This window comes from Ptychodera flava, chromosome 6 (genome assembly GCF_041260155.1).
Source record: "Ptychodera flava strain L36383 chromosome 6, AS_Pfla_20210202, whole genome shotgun sequence".
In the NCBI taxonomy this organism is placed as follows: domain Eukaryota; kingdom Metazoa; phylum Hemichordata; class Enteropneusta; family Ptychoderidae; genus Ptychodera; species Ptychodera flava.
The window spans coordinates 16,343,232-16,369,432 of NC_091933.1; the positions used below are offsets into that span (position 1 = coordinate 16,343,232).

The following is a 26,201-nucleotide window of genomic DNA, read 5'->3' on the forward strand; positions in this document are numbered from 1 at the left end:
ACGTGCAGTTTCTATTTGCTCGGATAGATGCGACTGTCTAGTAATGTACACAAGAGAACTGCAAAAGATCTCCTAAACATCATATCAAAATTATTCAATATTGTGTTTTACCTCAAGTGAAAAAACGCAATTTTCTGCTTAGGTACAGAGTTGCAAACGTCACTTGCCAACGAACAAGAAGATTCTGTCAAGTTTGATTTTCGCTGATAATAATGTTTGGCATTCTTAATTGAAAGGACATTAAGGAGTGTTGCTCGGCTAAGTGACATGTTTATTCGTATATCCAAGTGGACCACTTGTATCTTACGTTTATCGAGGAGGTTAGGGTTAAAACCCTTGAAATAGGGTGATAAATATATATTATATGCATCGGTAGGGCTTGCAGCGCTAAATTAGCGTGACTTAGCCTAGCCAGTGACCCCGCTACATATCAAAATGGTTGTAGATGTGACTTGCCTAAAGGTCCAATTGCCTTGTGTTATTGTCGGCAAAACTTGGATCATTCTCCACAATGTCACTTGGTTTCAACAGCAATTCGCCGATGTTTCTTGATGGTGGATTTTAGTCATCGCTTGTGGTTCGACGAATTACGTCCGGGAACTGTCCGCCGAAACACTGACAGTCCCTCAGGAAATAAGCGCACCGTCACTGCAGAAGCACTGGCTTTACCACAGCTATTGAATGGAGCGCCATTATTTGAGATCAGTTGTTTCTCGAAGCCAATTTCCTTTGATGATATCCTGTGAAATTTGGTGGCATGTTGCCAATCGAAGTGCCCCAACTTTTTACACAAAAACGTGTATTCATGGATTATGCAGATAAAATTAATAACCAAACGTTGCAGATATCCTTTGAGGAAGGCATTTACATGTATCTGCCAGTGGGCGCTTTCCTTGTCTATATTTTAATAGCAGAATCAATTTTATGGTTTATCTTTATTTTATTAGATACGGAGAGTCCGGTGCTTTCATGTCCAGTTGATATCGAGAGAGAGACGGAGGCCGGACAACCCGACACTGACGTCACATGGACGTCACCGACTGTCACTGACAATTCTGGCGAAGTTCTAACTCCTGTTAGTGAAATAACACCGGGCAGATTTCCCATCGGCACTACCACGGTTACGTACACTGCCACCGATAATGCCGGGAATACCGGCTCATGCTCTTTCAATGTAACGATTAAAGGTAAGTTTGCCTTGCTCTGTAAATATGCGAGTAATCGAGTTTTAATGGAGGAGGAAACAAAAGAAGGAAATGATGTGAATTATGTATTGCTACCAAAAAAAAAATTATTGAAGGAACAAATTGATCAAAATAGAATTTGGTCGTCTGAGATTTGTCATTTGTGAGTATTCCAGAATATCGTCAATACTTCGAACATTAAGTAGAAATTTATCTCCCTTGTCTTGATCGCGATTAGCCATTCTCAATTATGATTGAAATTAACTTTTGAAGTTCTTTCTTGGCCCAACGTTTGGTTATCCTACTAGCCGTTGTGTGAGTATACGTCTTACTAATATTTACATAGTATCTAAATCTGGAATGCAGTTATCTTAGGGCTTTCCTCGTTTGAAATATAAAGCAGAATGTTTTAACTTTATTCTATTAGATACGGAGAGCCCAGTGCTTTCATGTCCAGTTGATATCGAGAGAGAGACGGAGACCGGACAACCCGACACTCACGTCACATGGACGTTACCGACTGTCACTGACAATTCTGGCGAAGTTCTAACACCTGTTAGTGAAGTAACACCGGGCAGATTTCCCATCGGCACTTCCAAAGTTACGTACAGCGCCACCGATGATGCCGGGAATACCGGCTCATGCTCTTTCAATGTAACGGTTATTGGTAAGTTTGCCTTGCTCTATAAATATGCGAGTAATCGAGTTTTAATGAAGGAGGAAACAAAAGAAGGAAATGATGTGAATTATGTATTACTACCCAAAAACAAAATTATTGAAGGTACAAATTGATCAAAATAGAATTTGGTCGTCTGAGATTTGTCATTTTGTGAGTATTCCAGAATATCGTCAATACTTCGAACATTAAGTAGAAATTTATCTCCCTTGTCTTGATCGCGATTAGCCATTCTCAATTATGATTGAAATTAACTTTTGAAGTTCTTTCTTGGCCCAACGTTTGGTTATCCTACTAGCCGTTGTGTGAATATACGTCTTACTAATATTTACATAGTATCTAAATCTGGAATGCAGTTATCTTAGGGCTTTCCTCGTTTGAAATATAAAGCAGAATGTTTTAACTTTATTCTATTAGATACGGAGAGCCCAGTGCTTTCATGTCCAGTTGATATCGAGAGAGAGACGGAGACCGGACAACCCGACACTCACGTCACATGGACGTTACCGACTGTCACTGACAATTCTGGCCAAGTTCTAACTCCTATTAGTGAAATAACGCAGGACAGATTTCCCATTGGCACTACCACGGTTACGTACAGCGCCACCGATGATGCCGGGAATACCGGCTCATGCTCTTTCAATGTAACGATTAAAGGTAAGTTTACCTTGCTCTATAAATATAAGAATGATCGAGTTTTCATGAAGAAGGGAACAAAAGAAGGAAATGATTCATTATTCTTAAAATTTTCAGTCAAAGATCGTATAGATAGAGAGTGAGGATTTGGCGAACGATTCTGTCTGTAGCTCCACCGCCAGGTGACTCGCTGCCGTGTGTTGTGAGTTCGAACCTCATAGAAAATATACCGTATTTCCCTCTACTGCACTCTTAGGCTGTGGTTCAAGCCAGGTCATCTACAGTTTCTTTACAAATTACAAAAATTGCAAGTCGATCATAATCTCAACGGTGGCCATTTGCAAGGTTGATCAACAAACTCAGCAAGGATTTACCAATTTTATTTGTATGTATGTAATTACAACATAATTTTCAGCGAACAATGATCTATATTACCAAGACGCTATTAAAATGGGCAGTAGTCTTATATTCATCTCCCTGAATCACAACGTTTAAGGAAAACTACGGCATATTATAGTACCGTCTCAAACAATCGATGAATATTCGAACTAATCCCAGGTCATTATCACTTTGACTTTATACACTTAAGTTAACGAGAGATCGCAATAATCGAGTGGCACTTGACTTGGAGCTGAAAAATACTTGACGCAACTTTTACTCTTCAGAATCTGGCAGACGTACAGTTGTATACATAGTCTTCGATTCTTGGTGCTGAAAAACCCAGGTACTTATTTTTTATCGTGGTCGTATCGTGTCTCTTACTCATAAATCTAGCTGACGAATTTTCATTCCGGTAAATTTCAGACAATGAAAATCCGTCATTTACGCCGTGTCCCGGTGATATTAGCGACAACACCGATCCTGGATTGGATAGCACAATTGTGACGTGGAACACCATTACTGCTGCTGACAACAGCGGTGACGAAGTTGAAATCGTCTTGACCACAGGCAAGGATTCTGGAGCATCATTTAGAATTGGTACGGAAGAGGTCCTGTATACAGCCATCGATACAAGTGGAAACGAAGAAAGTTGTTCGTTTAATGTCATAGTCATTGGTGAGTTTAATAAATCTTCTGATAGCTATACACTACCCTCCGGTGCATTCGAGGGGCACTTGAGATTTACTTTCATTTTTTTTATCAAATAATCGATCACATTACAGGATCTAGAGTGGAGACTCGCATGTGTCCATAATAGTATTCTCTTTTTCTCTATGCTTAGTAACGCACAACTAGTGTTTTTCGCTTTCCCGACGTATCATGAGGTAAACAATCGAACGCATTGCTGTAGCCCATCAGAATGGTACCTGCATGTTTCTTTGGTTCAAAGAATAGTTTAAGCTCTTCTATGATACGTAAAAGTACATGTTGACAACTTTATCCCTTCCTACATGCTGACATCCTTCCTATATGCTGGCGTCCTCGGGTTAAATAAATGGTCTAGGGAGGGCAGTGATTGATCATACATACTATTCCTCTAATACCTTTGGGATAATCGCTAATACACTAGCTGCCCTATAATTTTTCATAAAGATGCCATCGTTGTTGTATAGAGCGCCGCCAGTTCTGCAAGTTCAGCACCGTCTCGGAAAAATTATTTGTAATGAGATAGATAGCAGTAATGTGGTTAGATTAAATAGAATCAGTTTCGATAACTTTGTAGGTATCCCATCGCAACCGGTAGCTATTTTGGATGATATATAATTTATAATGTTCTTGACAACACAATATGATGGTTAATTTTCTTCAATGGAAAATCTTACTTGTTTACATTTCTTTCATTTTTTTCGCTAGAATGTTCCCTGAAGCTTTGTTCACAACCTGATATGAATTAATCGTTACGTAACATTTTCGCACAGATCTAAAACTGGATATGTCTCATCCGAAATGAGAAGCTATTATAACATAATAATCATCAACGGTGTTTGTTACAACTTCCGCTTTGGTCTCAATGGTTTCGTTGTGTTAATGCTGTTTTCTCTTTTTGAAGGCTTATCAGTAAGGAAAGGTTTAATTGTCTTTCAGAAATCACAGTTATCGGTAGCAAGCTCGCACTTGCTCTCGCTATTATTAACGATTATTATACACCTACGTCTGTAACTATGGAGTTTCGTCGTACAGTAAGTTTCGGTATCAGAGGACGCAGAGTCCAATAACTTTGACGCGGAGTACAATAACTTTAGGTGTTATTGGACGCTATTTGACCTTTGACCTCAAAACACCTTTACGTCAACAAGAGGAAAAAGAAGAGAATATTTTACATTTTTTACAAAAATATATACTTTTTAACATTCAGTACTTCACAAAGTAAATTATGGTCAGTCCAAAACCCGTGAATTTGAGTGAAATTATGCTGCTGACGTAAATTTCTACCACGTGCACTGCGCAGCGCCGGTAGAAATTTCGTTCTGTGCGCTTAGCGGACGCGCAGAACGCGTTCCCAGTCTGCTCGCGATCGCTCAGTGTAGTGCGCGAGAAGCATCAAAAAAACGCCTAAATTTTGACTTTTTTCAGGTAAAATTGGACTAAAAAGGTGTATAATAATAAGGTTATTCACAAAATACCGGGATTTATGTCCTCGTACATCGTACGCTACGGTATTGTCGCGTCTCGGACAATAGAGAGGTTCGGCTACACGTTTTACGTGAACGTGAACGCGTAGAATCCACGTTGGCGTTGGCGTACACGTTCGCGTGCAAAAGTCCGTTTGGCTACGCATAGTCTGGCAACCCTGCGATTCGCGTTCTTCCCTGTTGGAACACGCGCGCGCCTTCAGAGACGCGACGCGAATCCCAGGGTCTGGACGTTCTTGCAAGCGACCGGTCGGATTTCTGCCTGATCCGGGTACTTTATAGAACTCCACACATCCGTTAATCAAAAAAATGACAAGTACCATAGCCAAATAAAATTAAAAATGAAAAATAAAAACATACTGCGTATACAAGTCTACCAGCTACTAGTACAAATTTTCTCCGCCCAGTTAGATAGTTGTTTCTTTTGACGACACTACCCTTATGAATATTCATATACTTGCAAGAACTGACAGTCGCTGTGTCTGGCAGCGCGTGGTCACAGCTAGCACAGCGTAGCCTTCGAATGCAGGCCCATCGTGGGCGCGCACAAAACAAGGCACAGCGACTGTGGAGAGTCTAGGCTACGCATTACGCCAACCGTTCTTGTGGCACGCGCAAGAAATGATTCGGCCCGGCTTGGGTCCACGTAGTCTGTTTCTGCATCACAGGGATAGGTCAATGGTTTGCCCGTATGCCGCAAATCGACGAAGAAATTGCACATAAAAATAACGAAAATACATGAATATCTTTGAGGATGTCACTATCATATATCCAACTAACAACTGCATGAGTGATTCACAGTTTTTACCATGTTTTGATACCTAAAGATGAGAATAAATTTACACGTTTACAAATTACGTGAAAACAGCTGTCTCCACGTAAATACGCGACGCCGGCTCCGTGTACGTGAAGAACGTACGCACAAGTCGATGACATCATCGCAGAAATTCGTGACGTTACGCGTTCACGTTCGCGTCACCGTCACATGTACTCTCAGCAAAATCACGAGTTTCATCCAGTTCGACATCAGGGTCAGCTATAATCTCGGCCTCTTCAAAAACGAATCCCCAATCTATCTTTTCATCTAACTCAGCGAAGTCATTAGACGACATCTTTACGTGTGCGGTGGAAATGGTTTGTTTTGATTCTGGGGAGCTGACGTAAAGTTTAGTTAGCGCGGGCGCAGTAAGAAATACCGTGTTGCATCTTGGTTGTCAGGGTTAAATTAGCATGTTTGTAATGAATATTCATACTTCACTCACAGTTACGCAAAGGTACTTGTGTCAGGGATTATCGGATTATGTGTAAACGATATGTTTATCCGTAACACGCACCCGAACAAGGAAAATCAGCGTTGCCAGACCGGTGGGTGGAGGGACGTACGGTACTAGAGAGCATTGTCTATGATGGAATATTCAGGTGTCTTCACAACATACGGTTAAGCTTATCTGTCGACTTTGTTAGTTTTGATATTTTAGTTGTGACCATTACGTCTCTTGTGAAATGGTTTATATGTTCTCCCTACATATTGAATTAGACAAGTCCGACAAGTTAGAGCATATATGACATCACTTGCAGTTGCAGTTGACGTCATCCTTAATTGGAAATGAGGCACCTGTAGTTTGGTGTTTTCGATGACTGCAAGGACATCGAGGAGTATGACAAGGTTTACAGCCCCAAAATATTTGGGCTGATTTTGTATGTTTAAGCCGGTTTTGGTGGAGGAAGTTCCCGATTGTTGTTGGTCTACGGAATGCGATGATGAGGAATTCTGGCATCACCCTTGTCATACGGTTCGATGACTTTAAAATGATGTGATTTTCTATACGGATTTGACGAGGTTTTAGTTTGAAGAGGATCACATGTTGACACCCAGGGTATACCAGGAGGTGTTTTGGGTTTGTAGTGTACTGAATCATGACGAGGCCTGAAGAGATGGTATACTTGCCTTTGTAATCTGTTGTTTGGTGGTTTTTGTCCTGTAGATGCAGAGTTTAAGGTAGCTGGTGAATTCCCTTAATCTCACATTACCCCATTCAGGTTTACTGCAAATACGTCGAATTCTAAGTGAACCTGAAAAGAAATTTGATCTACATGTGTGAGATGGATAGCAACTCTTTGGTGGTAAATAACGGTGACTGCTAAAAGGTTTCCTGTATAAGTCAGTTTCCAGTCTATTGTCCATGAGGTAGAGTCTTACATCCAGGAATGGGATATATGTTTTACTGATGTCTGCTGTGAAGTTGATTTTGTCGTGGCGCAGGTTGATTTGGTTGACAAAACAGTGACGTTCTCTTTCCGATAAAGCGGATAGAGCTGCCAGGTCATCGAAAAAACGGTCTGTTACTTCTTGACACTAAGGTGTAAAATTGTTCCTATGCATCCACCACCTCATCAAATATTTGCGTAAGATAAAGCACACGGGGTGCCCATTGCTGTACGAGATGTCTATAGTACACACACACACACACACACACACACACATACATACATACATACATACATACATACATACATACATACATACATACATACATACATACATACATACATACATACATACATACATACATACATACATATATATATATATATATATATATATATATATATATATATATACATACATACATACATACATACATACTTGAAACAAATTATTGAAGATTTTAACGATTTTTCTGTTCATGTGGGTGAACATTTTGCAAACAAAATTTCAGCAGCAGTTCAGCAGTTTTAGCAATTCTTCTCAAGAATTATTTAAGTGACAGAGTATCACATTGTTTATACATGGCCTTTATAATTTGTGATGTTGAAAACTTTATCTCACATATTGACGTACGTAAAGCTACGGGACCTAGGATGGGACAACATTTCAAGCCTGCAAATCAGAACAATAGTACATAGCCACATAATCTACATGAAAATCATAAGTGCCAAAGAGAAAAAGCCGATAAAACAAATACAAACAGCACAGCACAGATAGACAACAAACAAGTACCGCTCCACACAACAAAGCCATACAGGAAAAATATATGGACCTCCAGCAAAGACAGCGGGCTACACCGCATTAGTGCGTAGAAGATGTTTTCTAGCCTTTCCCCTAGTTTCGTAAAACACTGATTGTATACAACCATTGCACTTATTTTTATATGTTTGATTTGTGATCATAATTCATCTAGGTGAAACAAATTATTAAATTATTGTTATCAGAGATACGCTTATACATATGCCATTGTTGTTGAGTTGACAGTGAAATACATGTTGCATATAGCAGGGTTAAATATAGGGAAGGCAGATTTAGATGGCCTGCTGAGATTCTAATCCACGAAGAAGTCAAGTTTTCCCGTTTTTACATGATGTGCACAACCCTTTTTGACACAGAAAATTTTGTGTAACATGTAACCTTCACGTCTTGAATTTCTCTAACAGACAACGAGCCACCAATATTCAACCCGGATTGTCCACAGAGTTTAACAGAACATACAGATGGCAGAGCAGTGCGTAATGTAAATTGGCAGGAACCAGTGCCTCATGATAATTCACATGATATTATCTTGACCCAGAACTTTCATCCAAATCATGAATTTCCAATTGGGACTACTGAAGTGGAATATACCGTCAAAGATACAAGACACACCGTAAATTGCAAGTTCTACGTAACTATTATAGGTGCGTAACAGAAATATATATATATATATATATATATATATATATATATATATATATATATATATATATATATATATATATATATATATTAGCATGCAATTATTAGTTAAGTAATTCATGTGCGGTCACGTGCACAGAGAACTTTTTTCAATCGTTAAACAATGTCAACGATATCTCTGTCAAATCTGCCTGCAGCACCTCTTATAATAATACGATTTTTTATCAAGATTCAAATTATACAACTGATCACATGTCAGGCAGGTTCGTGTAGACTGCAAGAATAGTTGTTTTATATCTCTGAAGCTACTCATAGGTAAATCGCTCCCCATTTCTCTCAACTTTATCCCCAGACGATGAAGATCCGGAGCTTGATTGTGTGGATGAACAAAGCGTACAAACAGACCCAGGGGAAAGATTTGCAGTAATACATTATCAACCCGGGGCGACAGATAACTCGGGAGAGGTGACGCTATCCCGGGATAGTGAAGATGGTACCCAGTATGTAATGAAAAGCAGCGTGATAATCGAGTACACTGCCACGGACCCTTCTGGCAACTCTGCCAGTTGCAGTCCTCGGTTCACTATATTTGGTAAGTGTGCACACAGTAACAGCCACGTTTACTTACGAATGATTTCAATATATTTTCCATGAATCACCGAACATATTTTCCCTGCTCGAAAGCCCTAGAGTGTCATCATCAAACAGCGCTTTTAGTAATGTGTATTAGGATAGTTGTTGTATTACCCCTATTTGTAACAATCAACCCTATTGTAACAAAATTTAATTTCAAAAAAACTTTGCCATATATGTTGAAATATTAATGAAATATGCATATTTGTATGTTTGAGGGCAATTTTCTTTTTTTTTCCTTGTCAAAACTCATTTTTCCGAAACTTCTTTTGTTACAAATTTGGTTGATTGTTACAAATAGGGGTGACATTTGTCAACCCTATTTGTAACAATCAACCCTATTTGTAACAAAACCTAAATTTCAAAGAAACTTGGCCGTATTTGATGAAATCATGATGAAATATACATATAAGTATGTTCGGGGGCAATTTTCTTTGTTTTCCTTGTTGAAACTCATTTGTACGAAAATGCTCGTGAGATTAAATTTCGTTGTGCAGGTTCCTAGGGATAAGAGACCTACTCGTAAGATATAATCAAGTCGTGCAGATACATGCCAAAGGTTTGTTTCGGGGCAATTTTCACCATTTTCGGTCAAAAATGTTAAAAATCTTGTTTTCTGACCGAAATCATACTAAACCTATATGGGGTTAACTTTTGTTACAAATTGGGTTGATTGTTACAAATAGGGTTGACGTGTCAACCCTATTTGTAACAATCAACCCTATTTGTAACAAAATTTATACCAACTTGAAACAAAACCTAATTTTCTAAACAACATGGCCGTATTAGATGAAATCTTGATGAAATATACATATTAGTATGTTTTGGGGCAATTTTTATTTTTTCCTTGTCGAAACTTATTTTTTCCGAAAATGCTCGTTAGATTAACTTTCGTTGTGCAGGTTGCCTAGTATAAGAGGCCTACTCGTAACATATAATCGAGTTGTGCAGATACATGCCAAAGGTTTTTTCGGGGCAATTTTCCCCAATTTCGGTCGAAAATGTTAAAAATCTTGTTTTCTGACCAAAATCATACTAAACCTATATGGGGTTAACTTTTGTTACAAATTGGGTTGATTGTTACAAATAGGGTTGACGTGTCAACCCTATTTGTAACAATCAACCCTATTTGTAACAAAATTTAACCAACTTGAAACAAAACCTAATTTTCTAAAAAACTTGGCCGTATTTGATGAAATCTTGATGAAATATACATATTAGTATGTTTTGGGGCAATTTTTATTTTTTCCTTGTCGAAACTCATTTTTTTCGAAAATGCTCGTTAGATTAACTTTCGTTGTGCAGGTTGCCTAGTATAAGAGGCCTACTCGTAAGATATAATCGAGTTGTGCAGATAGGTTTGTTTCGGGGCAATTTTCACCAATTTCGGTCAAAAATGTTAAAAATCTTGTTTTCTGACCGAAATCATACTAAACCTATATTGGGTTAACTTTTGTTACAAATTGGGTTGATTGTTACAAATAGGGTTGACGTGTCAACCCTATTTGTAACAATCACCCTATTTGTAACAAAGTTTAACCAATTTGTAACAAAATCATCTTTTAAAAGAAACTTGGCCGTATTTGATGAAATATTGATGAAATATACATATTTATATGTTTGGGGCAATTTTTATTTTTTTCCATGTCGAAACTCATTTTTTTCCGAAAATGCTCGTTAGATTAAATGTTGTTGTGCAGGTTCCTAGGGATAAGAGACCTACTCGTAAGATATAATCAAGTCGTGCAGATATATGCCAGAAGTTTGTTTCGGGCCAATTTTCACCAATTTCGGTCAAAAATGTTTAAAATCTTGTTTTCTGACCGAAATCTTACTTAACCTATATGGGGTTAAAGTTTGTTACAAATTGGGTTGATAGTTACAAATAGGGTTGACGTGTCAACCCTATTTGTAACAATCAACCCTATTTGTAACAATCAACCCTATTTGTAACAAAACTTAACCAATTTGTGACAAAAGCTAATTTTCAAAAAAAACTTGGCCGTATTTGATGAAATCAAACACAATTAACTGGAAGACAAACACACAAGGGTAATTTCCCACTCGATGTTGCTGCCGAGCGCTGATGGATAAGTAACCCTATGACCTTTGATGAAGGGATGAGTCAAGTGCATGGCATATTTCGTATCATAAACCTCAAGAGGTAGACTATCATAAACGATGTTATTATCTGCATCGGCCGCACCCTTTTTAGATTCGGAGATTTTCGTTCTGAATACTCTTCAGAATCACGTTTCATCTCTACTTTTTATGTTCATAGGGATCACGATAACATTCAATAAATTATGATTACTCACTTCCAGAGGTATCTGTCCCTCGAATTGTAAAACAATGCACTTGATTATATTTTTTGTGATATTCTAAACTACTCGGTTATTTGGGTGACCGATACTATACGGTCAAATACCAGATCGAAGGTATCTGGAACATAAACGACTCCACTATCTAGCTTTGGACACCATATGTGTAGTGTCTCACCTATCTGTGCCTGGCTTGGATTATGAGTAACTACATGATGGGTCCTTTCTGCCTTAATTCCATGTGGTTTTCGGCTGCTGAAGCTTGATAAAATTATCGATTTTACGGCATTGCCATTGCTGTACGGCATTATTATTGAGGTAATATTGAGAAAAATACTACTGAAGGAGGAAAATATCGAACTCAAAGCCGACGTGATTGAAAGTTTTTTAAAATTTAAAGTTTGATGATGATTTAAGTTACTATGAAGCATCCTTTACAGAGGCCGACCAAAGTCTCGGTGGCCTGCAGATGGATAGGATAGGCAAAAGAAAAAAGTTGTCGTGTTCCGATAACCCGACCTACCCTATTTTTTTGCCTGCGACCCAAAACTTTTTAGCGCAACGTAAACACGGAAGTAACAAAAAGACAGAAACCCCCCGTAAAATCACGTGTTCGTCACCTGATATTTGATTTTTGCTTGGGACGTCGACGTCTTTTATGTATTTAGTCCTTTAATATGTATGATACGCTTTTTCTGGAAATGTTGTGGTAAGTATTAGATCGCCCTGGACCCCTGAAAAGTGCATATTTAAAAGAAAATATAGGGGAAAAAAACCAGCCGACCTACCTGCCCTGTTTTGAAACCATGTTATTGGAAGAGCAAAATTTTTTTTTTTGGTTTTACGAATTACAAATAGCGTTAACTTTTGATACAAATAGGGTTAGTATGACTTCTGTCAGTAAAGAAGATTTGTTTTGCATTTTTGACCAAAATTAGTGACTGATGCCGCCCACCAAAATTTGGCATGTATCTGAAAAAAATGATTACCTGTTAGATGGAGGCCTTTATCCCTAAAAACCGCGAGCCGAAAATTTTATCTAATGAGTAGTTAAATGAGTTTCGACATGGAAAAAACAAAGAAAATTGCCCCCGAAAATACTAATATGTATATTTCATCAAGATTTCATCAAATACGGCCAAGTTTTTTTTGAAAATTAGCTTTTGTCACAAATTGGTTAAACTTTGTTACAAATAGGGTTGATTGTTACAAATAGGGTTGATTGTTACAAATAGGGTTGACACGTCAACCCTATTTGTAACAATCAACCCAATTTGTAACAAAAGTTAACCCCATATAGGTTTAGTATGATTTTGGTCAGAAAACAAGATTTTTAACATTTTCGACCGAAATTGGGGAAAATTGCCCCGAAAAAACCTTTGGCATGTATCTGCACAACTCGATTATATGTTACGAGTAGGCCTCTTATACTAGGCAACCTGCACAACAACATTTAATCTAACGAGCATTTTCGGAAAAAAATGAGTTTCGACATGGAAAAAAAATAAAAATTGCCCCAAACATATAAATATGTATATTTCATCAAGATTTCGTCAAATACGGCCAAGTTTCTTTTAAAAGATGTTTTGTTACAAATTGGTTAAACTTTGTTACAAATAGGGTTGATTGTTACAAATAGGGTTGACACGTCAACCCTCTTTGTAACAATCAACCCAATTTGTAACAAAAGTTAACCCCATATAGGTTTAGTATGATTTCGGTCAGAAAACAAGATTTTTAACATTTTCGACCGAAATTGGGGAAAATTGCCCCGAAACAAACCTTTGGCATGTATCTGCACGACTTGATTATATCTTACGAGTAGGGCTCTTATCCCTAGGAACCTGCACAACGAAATTTAATCTCACGAGCATTTTCGTACAAATGAGTTTCACAAGGAAAACAAAGAAAATTGCCCCCGAACATACTTATATGTATATTTCATCAAGATTTCATCAAATACGGCCAAGTTTCTTTGAAATTTAGGTTTTGTTACAAATAGGGTTGATTGTTACAAATAGGGTTGACATATGTCACCCCTATTTGTAACAATCAACCCAATTTGTAACAAAAGCAGTTTCGGAAAAATGAGTTTTGACAAGGAAAAAAAAATTGCCCTCAAACATACAAATATGCATATTTCATTAATATTTCAACATATATGGCAAAGTTTTTTTGAAAATTAAATTTTGTTACAAATAGGGTTGATTGTTACAAATAGGGGTGATACATGTCACCCCTATTTGTAACAATCAACCCAATTTGTAACAAAAGCAGTTTCGGAAAAATGAGTTTTGACAAGGAAAAAAAAGAAAATTGCCCTCAAACATACAAATATGCATATTTTATTAATATTTCAACATATACGGCAAAGTTTTTTTGAAAATTAAATTTTGTTACAAATAGGGTTGATTGTTACAAATAGGGGTAATACAGTTGTCACCTTATTGAAATTTACGTAATATTTCGGTGTCAATATAGATGTCTTGGTTACAGCGTAGCCCCACTTCCCCTACGCGGATATGCTTTTCCCGCTGTTGCTATAACAATGTTGATGCCTTATCCCATCGTAGCTAGGGGATCCTTGTGTGCGCCGCAAAGTGACCACACAGACAGGGTGACGGGTCAAGTAAATGGAGATCCCAACTTTAATTTGGCCAAACAATTTTGAGATCGAGATTTTCATGAACTCCAACTTGAAGGATATTGGTCTCTCGCAGATGAAAAATTGAAAATTTCACCTATAAGACGTGTTATTGCTAATGACAGTGCATAGTATCGTCTGAAGAAAACTGTTTGTAGGATGCCCGCTTTCGGAAGATGACATTTCTGTATTCTTTTATGTAGATTTTATACGTAAACTCTCATCGATAGTTAATCGTGCACTCATATTAGGCTCATTCACTTTTGGCAAGTTATCAATCGGACATATGGATAACGCGTCCAGGTTAAAATTGGTATTTCGTTGACGAAATAGATTTTCTGTGATTCTGTCAGTTTCAACATTAATCCAATGCCAAAACTGCCCTTCCCTTTTGACCTATTCTATAGGTCGGTATAAGGTTAATAATTACACTATCTCCTCAAATTGCAAGAGGCGATACTAACAAAAAACACTAAACATGGACACGTGTTTAAACATACAGTACTCACTTTCGGTACAACAAAATGTATCAGAGTACTTTGTTATCAATTGTGATCAGAGCGTCATCAAGTCGCACATCCTTTGCCTTTGTCACATAATAACTGGTGACCTGTCAATCATTACCAACAGCAAACTCCGGCAACTCTTTTAATATGGCCGATAATATCGGGAGGCACAAAATATTAGCTGGAAATTTAATTCAAAATTATCATAGATGATGGCGCCGAACAATATGCAAGACAGTGGGCTGCAGTTGAGGAAGTTGATGTGGAATGCCTCTCTGACTGGCTGAGCAAAGTCAGAGACAAATTAAAATCACGTATTTCACATCTCCGTTCTCCCACTAAAGGAGTAAATTCTTCCTCAGTATTAGATGACCCGTCTGTCAAAGCATGCCTTGATGCTTTACACAACGAATATGTTGTAGTTCCTGCAGACAAAGCTTCAAACAACATTATCTTTGTCTGTAGAAATTATTATATCCAGTGTATAATAGATGAATTAAATCTTCATTCAGATAAGAGTAATACAACCTATAGTCTTTCCTCCCTTTCTGATGAAGATATTTTTTTCAAACCATTCATCTATGCTCAGTGAATTTGGCATTCCTTTGAAAGAGAAGGACAAAACACTGCCTATGTTGTATTGGATACCTAAACTGCACAAGAACCCTTACAAACATCGGTTTATTGCAGGATCAAGCAAATGCACTACTAAACATCTGTCACAATTATTGACTATAATTTTAACAACCATCAAAAATGGTCTTTTTCGATATTGTGACAAAGTGTATGAAACGAGTGGGTTGAATCAAATGTGGATATTAAAAAATTCCAAGGAATTGTTGCTTGATTTAAGAGTCAAGAAAAACAAGTACAGGTCAATCCGAACATTTGACTTTTCCACACTATACACCACAATTCCCCACGATAAACTTAAAACAAGGCTGTCATCTCTTGTTAAACAAGCTTTCCTGCATAAAATGGCAGTAGAAGGTACCAATACATTATCATCAAACATGGGTCAGGTTATTTTAGTAACAACATGGATGCCCAGCACAAATACACAGATGAAGAAATTATTAACATGCTTAATTTCTTAATCGACAACATATTTGTTAAGTTTGGTGGTATGACCTTTCAACAATCTATCGGCATACCAATGGGTACAAATTGTGCACCACTTCTTGCTGACTTATTTCTCTATTCATATGAAGCAGAGTTCCTACAATCTCTCTACAAAGCAGGTCTAAAAAACTTGCAAGGCGTTTTAACAACACGCACAGATATATTGATGATCTGATAAGTCTAAACAATCCAGACATATCAAATTACTTACATCATATATACCCTGATGAATTGGAAATCAAAGAAACAACTGAGAGTAGGAACTCAACTTCATATCTTGATCTGTTCCTGCAAGTGGTACTAATGGGCTACACACCAAGCTGTATGACAAAAGGGATGATTTTGATTTTGAAACCATAAATTATCCCCACTTATCAAGTAATATTCCATCTACACCTGCTTATGGTGTGTAAGAGTCTCAACTGCTCAGATATTGTAGGGCTTGTGATTCCTACGCGGATTTTCAAATGACACACAGGTTATTAGTATCAAAACTAGTGAGACAGGGATATACATCCAAAAGACTCGTGAGGATTTTCAAAAAGTTCTACGGTCGATATAATGACATTGTGGCCAAATATGACACCTCGGTCACTCAAATGATTAGCGACAGCATTCCCGGCTTTGACTTATAACAGTGATTCATATACTGTATCACTTCATACATATTAGACAATTTTTGGGACCAATCCTGACGGGTGTAGCATGCTAGCAGGGTACGCTTACCCATCCCGGACACCTGGTACCACCACTAACTATCAGTGGTTCAGGATGGTCCTACTTAAATTTATAAATCTCAAATGTCCCATGGACCTGGTATGTATTACGTTGAATGAAAATGATTATTGGACCAGTTTAATGTCATATTATCACGTCAACTAAAACTTGGTGATTTTTGTATGTCATCCACGTAGATCCGATGTTTGCCTGAATTACCTGCAAACGTACCCGTAATCTGGTATTAATAACTATAAGCTGACTCATATAAAGAATGACCGTGATTCGATGAGTACACACACGCTGAAGCTTGTTAAATCACATACACCTACTGTCAGAAACGATTCGTGCAATCAACCTGCACTTGTTTTTACACGCGCATCTCAACCTACTGAAGCTTTACATAAATGCAAATACATCAAAATCGACATTAAAATTAAACTTAGTTATTAAATAACAAAAAAGTTATGGACAGGCGATTCAATATTATGAAAGGTATATTTCCATTTTGTAATTATTATTATTTAATTATTTATAAGAATAGTTTGTACCCAGAATTAGTCTGTAACTCCGTGCTTTCGAGTTCTGTTGACTTTTAACGAGAGAGAGAGAGAGAGAGAGAGAGAGAGAGAGAGAGAGAGAGAGAGAGAGAGAGAGAGAGAGAGAGAGAGAGAGAGAGAATGTTTTGCAGTGCGACTACAACTCTCAGGCACGACTTGTAAATTGAGTATGTTTCAGAGAAGCACATACAACTAATGTTGCCTTAAACAGGAGATAGAGACCTAAGTACAAGAAAAATCGGGATTCCCTAGACAATGTGCAGAGTAGAGAAGACATTTGTTGATCAAACTAGAATTAAAGTGGGTCCTTCTGGTGGCACTGAACGTGATATGAATTACATTCGGAGACAGCTGAAAGCAAGCACGGGGCGTAGTTCGTGTTCGAATCCTTGTATTTCAATGACTTTTTACCAATAGGACTCTGTCATTGATGACCTTCACCGTTTTGTAGAGTATTTTAGAACATGATAATCCCTATCATTTGCATGTTAAAGAGATACGGAATCGTATCTTTCCCATGTTTGATACATTATACGATATGGCATTGAGCATATTTTGTTTGCTCCAGATGGTGAGAAACCGAGTATCAGCTGTCCAGGGAGCCAGAATGTGACTACTGATCCAGACAAGCCAAATGCTGTAGTTGAGTGGCTCCCCCCTGATACCAGTGACAATTCAGGCGAAAATGTGAATGTGACCAGCAAATGGTCGTCTGGTGATGAGTTTCCAATCGGGACCACAAATGTCGTGCTCCATGCAGAAGACACGACTGGCAATATCAATTCGTGTTCATTTGACGTTACTGTAAGGGGTAAGTTTATCTGGTATTATATCTTGACATGAATGTAATGCATAGATATCGTCAATTCAAATATTTAACGCACTGCATTAAATTAGAATTTAAGCGAGCCTGTATCTAAGTGATCTGCACTTAACCTGTATATCTACAAGTACTTTGAGTCAAGCCTGGTAAAATTAGATCAATTTAGTAATCAGTTAAGATGTTACTACCAACATTTGTATTGAATATGTTTACACTTATTTTGCAATAATTTGTTATACATAAACGTTTACAAAAATATACCATTACTGATAGAAACAGTAGTTCTTATCATACATTCATTGTTTCATAGATGAACAGCTTCCTGAAATCGAGTGTCCGTCAAATTTTGATCAATCCACTGATAAAAATGAGAATATTGCGACTGTCCATTTGCCATCGCCAACTTGGGAGTGGGATAATTCTTTGAATTGGACAGTGACGGGAACCTTACATCCTGGAATGCCGAGTATACTACCAATGAATTACACTACGGTATTTTACTTCATAAGCGATTCAAGCAATAACGAAAAATCCTGTTCTTTCAACATATCCATATATGGTGAGTTGTAAGCTTTTATTTATTCATAAAGACCTTTTATCAGCAAAGGAGAAGGTGTTTTCTCCTACTTCACACCAGAGCTAAAAATCAGATTTGGTTCAAGCATCTCATTGTCATTCAATTCCTTTCCGTGAAGTTAAGGTAGAACGCACCTCGGGGACAGACATTCGGACTCTCAAACTTTTACGATCCTCTTCTGAAATACCACGTGTGGGGGTTCATTTTAAAACTCTTGGTGAAAGAAACCTTTTTACCGGCTTAGTTTTTCGAAATTCGATAATTTTTATTTTTCTCCATATAATTAACACAGGGATGGCGGCCATTTTGAATTTCTAATATCGGTAAATCTTGGGTAATTTGTTTCTCCAGTACCAAAATTTGCACGGTGACCCCAAATTTTTATTTTTGAGTTTGAAAGAGAATGATTGAAAGATTCCTTGAGGAAAGTTAGAGCAAAAGTTTAAGTCTTTCACTTTCGAGGTGCATACTACCTTAAGCCAAAAGGCCTAGCTATGGAACTGATCAGTGCCTTCGGCCCGTCTGAGGAATGGGCGGGGTCCTTCCGAATTTATGTCAATCTGCCTCCGACATGCAGTCGGTTGCTGAGCTGGCAACAAGAGCAGACTGAATTCTAGCAGCCTCAGTTTCCCTATTAGACCACATGGAAAATGCCAGGTTTGTGTATGATTAGTAGAATGTGTAGTAGCACAATTTGTTGTTGAGCATGATTTTAGAACTAAATAAACATAACATGTCTATTGTTTTTGTGAATGGAAGTACACAAATGATTGATGGGAATATTTTTGCTTAAATGTTAATGTTAGTGTGAAGTTTCACTGATTAGAGTTTTCAGGTCCAAACAAATCAACATAATATCTCAGGTTTCTAAGTTATCCGAACTCTGAATTCAGGGGACGTATGTTAAAGGTGAATATTTAGTATATATCTCACCTATTTTTTGTATGTTTTAGTCTACAAAAACATAAAATATCGCTTTTATTGATCCAGTGTGGAGCAGACTAAAAGGGACAAATAGGAACACCCTTGAACAAATCCCGCTCAACAGCTGCTAGGTTCAAATCGGCAATACAAAAAAACAATACCTTCGTTACAAATGCAAAAGACTAAAATTTCAAAAAGAATGCACATTATTTGGTTTTTATGATGCAGAACATAGGGAACAGCTCAATCACATACAATAATGTTGAGTGTGTAAGTAAATCAATGATGCCAAAGTTAGTCATGTCTTGAAGGCAGGTGGGAATAGTCATATTGAAACGTAACTGCCTGACAAAGCTCCATGCAGAAATTCAGTAGTAACTGAGTGTTTGAGTTTAATGTAGTGCGTGACATGGTCCAAAGGGGCGAGGTAAACTATTATGTAACTTACCTCAGTGTCCCACAAAATTTTGGGAGGTCATCAGATTCCTTCACTCTTACTATGTAGTTAGAAATCCAGAAAAAATACTTGGAATGGCTTGAAAAACGAAGAAAACAGGAAACCTTAAACACACTGTCATTCTATACTAATATTGACATCTGAGTCAATGACATGTTCTTAATTTCTCGGAGTGAGTCATCGATCTACAAAGCATATTAAATGACATGTATTTTGCTGATCCTTGTTCAGATGATGAAAAACCAATGTTTGAAAACTGCAACATCGACATCAAGCAGTTCACTGAGCCTGGCCTACCAAACGCTACAGTAAATTGGACGGTTCCAACGGTGACGGACAATGATAGAATTGCCGATGTGAGGTATCCTGACAAGGAACCTGGGGTTCGCTTAGGAATTGGAAATTACACCATAACTTATCGTGCTACAGATGCCTCTGGCAACACACGCTTTTGTTCCAACAGAGTGTATGTCATTGGTAAGTATGTGAATTTTAGGCAAGAGGCGCCATTTTAGTGTAAGTGTAGAGTTAGCTTTCATTTTAATGACCGTCGGTAAAATGTAATCGAACTCTTTACAGACGGTTATTTTGAGCGTGTGAATACTCTGCATGTTTGACATATTAGTTTTCTGTGACTTACTCAGAATATGTTGATCTGCATAATGTGGATAATATTAAAATGGCTGTACTCCATTAAGGTGTGCCCTAGATTGCAGAAACGACAAAGTGTCATCGTAATTGAACAGTTCGATTTCGAGGAAATTAGGAATGCGCAGTAATGACACGTACTAGCAAAATGGTTCACATGAATTCCATTGAAAGACCTTTCAAGAAGTTTTATGTGCATTATTGCATACTGGGAAAAATGTAATGGGATACCTTATACAGTCTCAAGGATGGTTCGGTTTCATAAGAAATTGTTTATTAGTAAACAGTCCACTTTCCTTAAACATTTGCATTTGTCTGAAAAGGAAAGGCATACGATAAGCCAATAAGGAATAACTTATTGTGAACACCCGATGTTTGCTTACCATGATGATATTAAATAAACTATACGCGATGCAAAGAAAAAAGTAATCAAAGTAATCAACTATTCCCCTGAGAAAGAACAATTACAAAATACGTGAAAGCAAATGGTCTATATAATTACAAACCACAGTTTAAAGTGACATTGCGAGATTCCTTTGATTAGACAACTTGAATACAGACAAAGTTCTAAAGAGTGTTTAAAATCCTGTATTTTAGTGGAATCCTTGCGCACCCCGTATTGGCAGATTTTCTATATTTTTTAGTACTTTGAGGTATATGAAAGACCTTCAGCCTATCAATATCTTTTCAATAGTATTTAAAATCACAATTTGTCTTCAAGGCTATCGTATTTTTGCCCATGGCAGTTTTAATTAATTCGTTCACGTGTTGTTCTACACGTGTGATTTCTTACCTTGAATCTAAATCCATTGAAGCGTTTTATGTACGCTGATAACATACATTACAGAAAAACATTTTATAGGAGGTGTGCGCATAGATAAGATTTAAAATGTTTAAGTCACTTTTTCAGTCCAACATTTTCTGTCATTCTGTGAATTTAATTCTCTGTGTTCTTTATTATTTTACATGACAATCAACTTTACTACTATATCGGACTCACACTCTAGACAGAATACAATTTTAGATTTCAATTTAAAAAAATTCTTTAAACGTAGGCTTGCTTTAAAGTTTTTGAGTTAGTTAACGAATACCTTTGACTGGAAAAGGAACTGTGAATTTTTTTGCTATTTACTGTAACACTGAAAACACATGCTCGATATATTTTAAACGCATACTTTGACTCTATGTGCGAAAACATTTCATGGAAAACTTCCATGATTGAATGAATTCATGAATTTGATATGTAAACTTTTTGAATTGTTGGACACATCTGTTACGTTTAGTATCTTTGATTACGCACTATAGATGCTGAGCCACCGATGCTGACCTGTCCAGAAGACAAAAGTAAAGCAATTAATCCAGGGCCATACGGCAATGTTGCATGGGATGATCCAATTGTATGGGATAATTCGCTTGAAAAACAATTTCCTACGTGGGCTGATACACGTCCTCAACTATACATTGGTACACATGAAGTCACACTATTTGCAAAGGACTCATCTGGAAATATTGGTAACTGTACTTTCACAGTCACTATTACTGGTATGTTTAATTATTCTTTCTTATTAATTAATCGTATTACGGTTACTTGCGTGCACGTGCACACTAGTAAACTCAAGGATATCTCATGATATGGAACACACAAACTGTTTGATCAGTGCTGACCAGTTTGAAGCGGTTCGTATCTGACATTTTCAATGTAGTTAACTTAGTTAGAATATCTTTAAACACATAGCTAATGACCTTGGAGATGTAAAAATTATTCAGAATACAAAGATAGGGAGGAAAAATAATAAGTGTTTCATATTGTGATACAGATATCCTGCATAAAATGTTTGTACTAAGCCCAGCTGTTGTGAAGCAGCATGAAAATACAATGGGAACAGTAATCAGCCATGATGCTTTCTCGTTTGGTTTCCCTCGGAACGAGACCCAGCAAAAATATCTAGCCTTTTAAATTCCCTACAACCTAATAGAGTTGCTAGATTATTAGTCCTACCCTCGGATAAATGAGGGGTGCTAAGGGGTCGTCCATCATAAAGGTTCACGTACTAGATGCGTAATTCATTTATGCCTGCATCAAGTCGAAAAAAAAAATCCTGCTTTAACAGGAAATTTAAAATTTACAGGCTCTTAACCATAACAGAAGAGAAAGAGTGACAACGCAGACACAAGACGCGTATTTGTGCGCATTTTTAAACATAGAGACACAACTAAATATTACTATACGGTCCAATCGCAACACCATCTGCTTGGATCGCTTTTCAATAACGTGCGAATTCACAAGCATGCATGCTCTCGTTTGTTTGTTTTAATATTCACAGAAAAGCTATATCTTTGACAGCACAAGTGCAATTATTTGAATCTGCAATACTGCTTACCTTAATAATGAAACTAAATGTGTTTTTTCATGTATCAGAAAGGGAAGCTACTCATCAATTTTTGGAACTCAGCGTCTTGCATTAAATATCATTGTTGTATTTGAGTATTACCTGCAAGCACTTCATCAATCGCCAATGTTAATATATTGGCGCTCAATGTCTTCACTTACAGCTGACATTCATCTCGTAGATGGTTTGACGTTGCGTGAGGGCCGTGTTCAGATGTATAATAATGGAGCATGGGAAACCGTTTGTGATGAAGGCTGGGATATGAATGACGCTGATGTGGTATGCAAGGAGCTAAGTGAGTGTTCAGCGTACCTTGTTAACGAGACTTTTTTTTTTGCTTTTTTTGAGAGAAAAGCATCTGTACATTACACTTAATATAGTATTAGAAATTGAGCTTGTCAACACAACAGTGATACGATTGCTAAATTTCCGCATTCTCCTTCTTCTGGCATCAGAAGGTAGATAATTCGGTAAGCACTTTTTATACGTGACAGCTGTGGCGTTTTGATAGCAAGGGTTACTCTTTGCATTTAAAGGGCCATTATTTGAAACTTTTGACCGTTTTTTATCTCGGAAAATTCCATGTTGGAGGCTCATATTTGTTGCAAAATGTTGTTTTACGAAGAAACAAACATGATTAGTGATGTTATAGCCACATAAAACTGCTAATTTTTGTTCAAACGTGTTGCCCTTCCGAGCTCGTTTGTTGACGTCTCACAGTAAGTGAGTCTACCTACAATGCTCCATGATCTGTACACACGGAGATCACTCACTGAACTGAAGCAAATTTCTTCTGTACACAGAACAACTAGGTCCATATTTCAAAATTCTGGCAACATAGTTCTGATCATCATAATTTTCTGATTTCTCACTGTGAATAATGAGTAGATCAACCCCTTTTCCACGGAGGAGATAGCAATTTTGTAATTTTGTCGACATAGATTTTTGACAGCCATACACAATACTTTCAAGGAAACTAAGGGAATAAGTTGCATCTGTGTTGGCAAAAGAAAGGGTATTGATTTTTTTTAGTGTTCGTAACAAAGGAAATTTGCATGTCTGACAGGTGGTATGATGAGACCATCTCAGTTGCTGATAACTTTATCTTGACAAGTGTGCAATTTTTAGCATCTCCAAACATCACCTTCTCATTCAATTTACTCTTGAATTTTAAACATAATCAATAATTTTGGAACATAGTCTTAACAAATAATCCTGAATTTAAATTGTAAGTTAAAAATTGTTAAGAAACTGATAAATTGAAAAGCTTTTAGCAAAAATGTCTGAGTGAACAAATCAAGGGGAGTTGTTGGTAGCCTCACTTACTGTGCGTCTGGCATGCTCAGCGTCACAGTAAGTGAGGCTACCCACAATTCTCCATGATCTGTACACACGGATATCACTCACTGAAGCAAATTTCTTATGTACACAGAACAACTCGGTCCATATTTCAAAATTCTGGCAACATAGTTCTGGTCATCATAATTTTCTGATTTCTCACTGTGAATAATGAGAAGATCAACCCCTTTTCCGCGGAGGAGATAGCAATTTTGTAATTTTGTCGACATAGATTTTTGATAGCCATACACAATATTTTCAAGGAAACTAAGGGAATAAGTTGCATCTGTGTTGGCAATAGAAAGGGTATTGATTTTTTTTAATGTTCGTAACAAAGGACATTTGCATGTCTGACAGGTGGTATGATGAGACCATCTTAGTTGCTGATAACTGTATCTTGACAAGTGTGCAATTTTTAGCACCTCCAAACATCGACTTCTCATTCAATTTACTCTTGAATTTTAAACATAATCAATAATTTTGGAACATAGTGTTAACAAATAATCCTGAATTTAATTTTTAAATTAAAAATTGTTAAGAAACTGATAAAATTGAAAAAGCCTTTAGCAAAAAATGTCTGAGTGAACAAATCAAGAGGAATTGTGGGTAGCCTCACTTACTGTGAGCGTGCTTGGGAGAACGCAGATATGATGACGCCGCGATCACGCGAGATGTACAAGTTCACGTTTATTGCGGGATCAAAACAACATTGCGTCGTGGATTGCCAGACATCTGGCTACGTAACGTGCTCGGACAAAGGACTACGACGTAAGTACCGGGCATAAGTAATGAATATTTATTTTGAAATTGCTGTAAATGGCTCGCGCGGGTGCAGAAGAATGCCTACGTTGCAATCAACAGAGTTTGTATTTCTGTCCGGACAAAAATTGAAATTTTCGTTGTAAGACCACATGTTATTTAGTTGTAGGGCACATAATGTTTCCGAATAATATGCGATTCTGTGTTATTTGACAGGCTATTCAACATGAGCCAGTGATCATTTCAATCAAAACTAACGGAAAAATCGCCAGAAGATACAGCTAATGGGACTTTAAAGAATTTGACGGAAAGTGACATCCATAACAGAAAATATAATATCAAATGCATCAGATAATAGACGCAAAACAGTGACGAAACCTCGCGTAAGATTGTCAAAGGACACAAAGAAGGAAATATAAATCTTTGCTAAACCAGTGCTAACATAAGACCAACACACCAAAGATTGGTAGTATAAATCTTTATTGGCAATACATATCGTAGTCAAAAGTATTAAAATAAGATAAACAATAGCAAGTATAAAACTTGTGCTGAGAAAATTTTTTTACGTCCATGATGAGACCAAGACATTTCTACCCCACCCACCCCGGGGGACGGACATGTACGCGACCCTCTATACCGGATGTTTATCGGAGAGCAAATACCAGGTACCCTTGCGTATTGTCATATTAATCACAGTCTAGGAACAGAGTTTGTGCCAAGATTTTCTCTTGTGATTCTCATCCCGGGATGCCAAAAGTGCCTCACCGATTATTGAATGTCAAGAGATTCTGGTGCAAAGAGTCCATCAATCTGCCCATGCAGAAAATGACTTGGTATCAGTGTAGTGTTGCCCGTTGGTTTGTCCTATTGGTATGTCAGTGATCTTGAGTTTAGCAGCACTTCAGCCCCAGTACATGCTGTCATCAACTTTCCATCACTTACATCAGTTTTACCTCTACGACATGTCATTCGGTAGAAAGCAGATATGACTATATTAGTGTAGACCAATATCCATTCCCGGATGAACTGCCCTTGCTTTCAAA

The 26,201-nt window shown here is 37.4% G+C and overlaps 2 protein-coding genes across 2 annotated transcripts in view; both read left to right on the forward strand.

Moving 5' to 3' along the window:
- The window catches only part of LOC139134220 (hyalin-like), a 37,113-nt gene extending 35,137 nt beyond the window's left edge, over positions 1–1,976 (forward strand). The window contains exons 3-4 of the mRNA XM_070701132.1: positions 948–1,187; positions 1,612–1,976. Coding sequence (XP_070557233.1) covers positions 948–1,187; positions 1,612–1,976 — 605 coding nt within the window. The remainder of the gene's footprint in view (positions 1–947; positions 1,188–1,611) is intronic.
- Positions 1,977–6,382: 4,406 nt separating this feature from the next.
- Positions 6,383–26,201, forward strand: part of LOC139134221 (uncharacterized) — a 104,099-nt gene continuing 84,280 nt past the window's right edge. The window contains exons 1-8 of the mRNA XM_070701133.1: positions 6,383–6,434; positions 8,502–8,741; positions 9,092–9,331; positions 17,811–18,053; positions 18,376–18,624; positions 20,255–20,500; positions 21,977–22,213; positions 23,225–23,356. Of these exons, the coding sequence (XP_070557234.1) occupies positions 6,383–6,434; positions 8,502–8,741; positions 9,092–9,331; positions 17,811–18,053; positions 18,376–18,624; positions 20,255–20,500; positions 21,977–22,213; positions 23,225–23,356 (1,639 nt within the window). The remainder of the gene's footprint in view (positions 6,435–8,501; positions 8,742–9,091; positions 9,332–17,810; positions 18,054–18,375; positions 18,625–20,254; positions 20,501–21,976; positions 22,214–23,224; positions 23,357–26,201) is intronic.